Genomic DNA, 5,753 nt, shown 5'->3' on the forward strand with positions numbered 1-5,753 from the left:
GGCAATCAGGCCGATGGGGGGAGGGCAGTTGGGGGCGAGCAGGCTGACAGGCAGAGTGGTTAGGGGTGATCAGGCAGGCAGGCAGGTGAGCGGTTAGGAGCCAGCGGTCCTGGATTGTGAGAGGGATGTCTGACTGCCGGTTTAGGCCCGATACCCGAACCGGCAGTCGGACATCCCCTGAGGGGGTCCCGGATTGGAGAGGGTGCAGGCCAGGCTGAGGGACGCCCCCTCCCCCCGCACAAATTTCATGCACCGGGCCACTAGTATATAATAATGTAGTATGACCATAATGACCTTTTGGTTTAGGTATTCTGCTTAATTATTGTAATGATGGCCATGCATTATACTAACTATATGATTTCTTTCCCTAGAAAAAATGGCTGAAATTCCCAAAGAAATCTCAAGGGTATATTGAGAGGTCTTGACCCTGCTACTTTTCATGTCTTCTGATAAATGGGCTTATTTTGTGTCTGAACTTGTCCTTTTAGACATTATACCCTCCAGGAAAATGCTGAATCACCTGATCCTATAGCCTTACTTTGCAACTAATATTAGCAGGATAAAAACTATACAGTATGAAACTCACAGGCTATATTCCATTTGCCTCCACGAAGTTGGTATAACTCAACAGTATTGCTTACAATTACCTTACTATGAGTTCCTAAGATAGGTTATCTGAATTGCATATTGGCCTTTGTTGCTGACTGCCCTACTTATTCCTAAACATATTTTGTTTTTCTTATCCTAAAGGTAACAACTATGTCTTTTAGTCATTATATTATCGCCCAAGTACTACTATCTCAAGGTCTTACACTTGGGACACATTTTTACCCAAAATTCCAGTTAGAAATGTATCCTTAAATAGCTAGGGAAATAACCAGATATATACATAAGAATATTCAACCAAAAATCATTTATGATAACCAAGAATTAGAAACTATGTAATACTGGGCAAAAGGCTTAATAAATTATGGCCCATTCTACCTTCACGGTTGTGAAGGTAATGGGCCACATTAATTGATGAAGAAAGACATACATAGTCAATTTCTTAGTGAGGCAAGCACGTTTATTAAAAGATACATAAGGTGTGAAGTGTATGGGAAATTAAGATAAAGACTCTGATGTCAAACTTGAACTTGATGGTTACCAATTTCTCCACACCTCTTGAGAAATTCAATAAAAGAGGGGTAAAAAGTGTCTACCACGGATGGTTGCATTGAAGATTAAATAAGAAAGACCACATAAAATGGTGTACGATCATTGCTTAATATAAGTTTTAGCCATTACTAGTGAAAATTAAAAAGATTACTTATCCCTTATTACATTGTAATAATGTGAGAAAGTTAATGCAAGAAAATCAATACCATTCTTGTAATTTTTCTCATGATAAAATCTGTGCTTCTCAGGCCTGCTTTCTTACATTCCTAAATCACACAGCCCAGCCCTAAGCCTGCTGTTCTTCCTAAATAACAAGATGAGCAAAGCAGGCTCTTAAAAAGATACAAAAAAAAAATATTCCCTCTTTCCAAGAAGCTGCAGATGAAGAGACAAATTAGGTACTGCAAAGCTGGCTCAGAAAATATAACCCAATGAGGTGTCAATCTGGGAACATTAACCAGAGGCTCAATCGGGTTGTTCTGTGCAAATTGGTGGCTTATTTGAATATTTAAAACTATAACCCTCCTTATTTTACCTCCTGGTATTAATAAAATAGATTTTTGTAAGACATTAGAGATTACTGCTATTCTCTGTGAAAGTAACCTTTAAGTTCATCTTCATTGCTCTGGTAATCAATTTCTAAATAGCATTTCTATACTATTCCTAAAAGCTGTAAATACTTGAAAATTTTCAAATGAAAGAATCACTGGCATTTCCCTCCTCTTTCTACATACTCAAGATTAAATAAAGATGAAAATAAAAGCCATGTCTGGAGGTTATTTAATGGCTAAAATGTATTTTAAGCAATTATTGTACACCATTGTATATGATTTTTCTTACTTAATCTTCAGTGCAACCACCTGTTACACTTCTTACCCCTCTTTTATTTCATTTCCAACCAAAAGCTAGAGAGTCTTCAAATCAATTATATCACCATAATGTGACTTTATTCTGCAGAAACAAAACCAGACACACAGTCTTGTAGGAAAATAAACAAGCAAAACACACACACTGGAATACTAAGAATGAGTAGAAGGATATAATTTTTACTTCATTCTCTATATGTTTCCTGCATTAATCAATTGTTTTGTCACAAACCTGTATTAATTCCATAATCAAATGTAAAATATTGCAGTCATTAAGAAAACTAAACAAAAAGCCCAACACTGCCAGAACCGGTTTGGCTCAGTGGATAGAGCGTCGGCCTGCGGACTGAAAGGTCCCAGGTTCGATTCCGGTCAAGGGCATGTATCTGCGTTGCGGGCACATCCCCAGTAGGAGGTGTGCAGGAGGCAGCTGATCGATGTTTCTCTCTCATTGATGTTTCTGACTCTCTATCTCTCTCCCTTCCTCTCTGTAAAAAATCAATAAAATATATTAAAAAAAAAAAAAAAAAGCCCAACACTGAAAATCAGTGGGCCTGAAACAAATTACACCTACCAGCTCTTGAACATCCCGGGGCTGTAGCTCATCACTACAATGAGACACTTTCACTGTCAAGATTCTCCGGTCAATGAACACGAATTATGTAAGTCACCTTCAAAGTCTGAGGAAGAAAATATATACACATAAGCAGAAAGACAACAAAAACATACGTGTTTGGTACAAAGCAGATGCTGGACAAGTGTGGCTACACCTAACTTCTTCACTGAATGAATGATGAAAACATTTTGGATACGATCCTTGAAAAACGTCTTTCAAAATCCTGTCTTTTCTAATGGAATTCACATAGCGCTCCTAATATTCTTGAGTACTTTTGTTCATAGCTATAACTTTTGCTTAATATTATCATTTACATTTTTTCTTCTTTTGATTCTTTATAAACATAATTTTTATTAGGTGAATATTATTATACCACAGGAAATACTGAAATTTACCTGTTTCCATTATCACTGGATACTAATTTTCTACAAGTTCCTTCCTAGCTCTTATACCTTTTTATTCCAGGCCAATGGAGCTAGATATTTTTTAACTTCATTAAGTTATAGACATTGTGCCCACTTTAAAAATTTACAAATATTTGCCAAAATTATGTCTCAATTTCAAACTGTTTGTGGTCATCTGGAATAAGACCTGCGGTAAAGACCTCTTTCCTCCTTCTATTACCTTACCATTTGAGCATCTGGTCACATTTTTAAACTTGCAAGTATCCACCACAATCATCTTCATATTTCTCTTCATATGTTGATCTATAAGGAGTTGATTGGGAAAGATCCAGAATCACCACATAACAGCAGCTCTTAATATTTACCAAGCCGGTATCACGGGGCAGGCACTGTTCTAAGGAGCTTGACACATATTAGCTCACCTCACATCATTACAACCCCATAAGGTAGGTATTTTTTAGTCCTGATTTTGTCGATGTGGCACATAGAGCCAGAATCATTTGTCTAAGCTCACGCAGCTAGAACAGCAGAGCCACGATGTGAATCCAGGTGCTCTAGATCCAGAGCCTGACTCTTAACCACACACAGTACTGCCTGCCTCTCACAGCCTACACAAAGTTGGACCTGAGCCCTAACTGCTTTGGCTTAATGGATAGAGCGTCGGCCTGAGGACTGAAGGGTCCCAGGTTCGATTCGGTCAAGGGCATGTACCTTGGGTTGCAGGCACATCCCCAGTAGGGGTTGTGCCGGGGGCAGCTGATTGATGTTTCTCTCTCATCGATGTTTCTAATTGTCTATCCCTCTCCCTTACTCTCTGTAAAAAACCAATAAAATATATATTAAAAAAGAAAAGTTGGACCTGAAACAATTTATGCTTAGCAATGTTACAGATTTCTACTAAAAGATTATCTGAAAGTCTCTTTCTCTTGTTGGTGCACACTGCAAACCCCTATGCTCAAAGCTCAAAGCATATCACTGCTCCTAAAGGCATCACACCATGGAAAATTTTTTTAAAATATATTTTTATTGATTTCAGAGAGGAAGGGAAAGGAAGAGAGAGATAGAAGTATCGATGATGAGAGAGAAACATTGATAGGCTGCCTCCTGTACAACCTCTGCTGGGGATCAAGCCCACAACCTGGGCATGTGCCTGACAGGGATTTGAACTGTGACCTCCTGGTTCCTAGGTCAATCCTCAACCACTGAGCCACACTGGCTGGGCACAAACATTGGAATTTATTAACTGAAACTAACAATTCCCTCTTCCCTTGCCTTGAGCTTTGAAAATCACGACTGTGGAAAAGATAAAAAATAGTTTATCTACCTGAATACTAACCTCTCCAAGTAATCATAAGCTAAAATAAAGCTCTAACAGTTATCTCCACGAGGTATATTTCTTTTTTGTTTGTTCCTTTTTTTTTTTTTTGTTAATCCTCACCCGAGGATACTTTCCCATTGATTTTTGGAGAGAGTGGAAGGGAGAGAGAGAGAGACAGAGAGAGAAAAACATAATGTGAGAGAGACACATTAATTGGTTGCCTCTCACATGTGCCCCGATAGGGCTGGGGATCAAGTCTGCAGCCGAGGTACGAGCCGTTGACTGGAATCGAACCTGGGACCCTTCAGTCTGAGGGCCCACACTCTGTCCACTGAGCAAAACCAGCTAGGGCTCCAGGAGGTGTATTTCAATGCCATCAGAACACTTAGAAAGGGAGAATGCACTGAAGGATTTGAACAATTCACCATGTGAACAGATGGCCATTAGCTGAAGAAAAGGACACTATGGGACCACTGGGAAGGGGGGTGCACCAGCGTGTGGGTCCCTCGCCAGAAGGAAGACCCATGAGAGACCCTACTAGTCAAGACATTTCAGGCCAAGGAAAGCAAATATTCTCATGATCTAAAAGCAAAAGTAATTGAATGACTATAAAAGAAACACAAACCCACCTCAACTTCAATTCCCAGATATCCAACTATTCTTTCCTCCTCCTCAGGGTCCTTCTTAGAAACCTGACAGCAGTGGGAGGGAAGAGGAATCATTTGACACCAGCATTTCTTGGAGCAGACAGAGTTAAATTAAAAATGGAAAACAGAACCAAAACAGCCCCTAGGACCACATCTGCTTTCATCCACATATAAGCAAGTCGAATTTAAAGGGAGGCTGGACTCTATCTGAGTTGACAGCAATTCTTGGGAACTGAGGCTCGGAAGCATGTAGCTGGCCCCCAAGGAGCAACGAGGGGTGCCTCCTCTAGGAACCCTACCTGGGACACCCCTCCCCTCATGTCTTCCTGGGAGCCTGTCACGAGGACACCTCCAGATGTAAAGTACTCATCCCAAGTCTACTTCCTGCTTGACACGTTCAGGCTGGGGCTTAGTGCAGGGCTTCTTTTCTTGGGGTCATTTAACTTTTCAGGACCTGAGAGTCTAGACCAAGCATGTCAAACTCACGGCCCGCGGACCGCATGCAGCCCACAATGAATATTTTTGTGGCCCAGCCAATATAACGGTATGTAAGAAACATTTTAATAAAAATTTCATAACCTAATTTTTACAATATCCTGTTATATATAATCCTATATAATAAAGAGGTAATATGAAAATTAACCCTCACGCCCTCACAAATGGCTGCCTACGACCAGGCTGGCAGGGGGGTTAGTGAGGGACGACCAAATGACTGAACAGCAGGCTGCGTGGGGCGACCAGGCC

The 5,753-nt window shown here is 40.3% G+C and overlaps 1 protein-coding gene across 1 annotated transcript in view; it reads right to left on the reverse strand.

Annotated features, from left to right (window-relative positions):
• Positions 1–5,753, reverse strand: part of ZNF283 (zinc finger protein 283) — a 19,966-nt gene that overhangs the window by 12,723 nt on the left and 1,490 nt on the right. The window contains exons 2-3 of the mRNA XM_014533550.1: positions 4,992–5,054; positions 2,599–2,704 (exon numbers count right to left, since the gene is read on the reverse strand). Coding sequence (XP_014389036.1) covers positions 2,599–2,630 — 32 coding nt within the window. The 5' untranslated portion in view covers positions 2,631–2,704; positions 4,992–5,054. The remainder of the gene's footprint in view (positions 1–2,598; positions 2,705–4,991; positions 5,055–5,753) is intronic.

The sequence above is a fragment of the Myotis brandtii genome, unplaced genomic scaffold (genome assembly GCF_000412655.1).
Source record: "Myotis brandtii unplaced genomic scaffold, ASM41265v1 scaffold987, whole genome shotgun sequence".
Taxonomy (NCBI): Eukaryota; Metazoa; Chordata; class Mammalia; order Chiroptera; family Vespertilionidae; genus Myotis; species Myotis brandtii.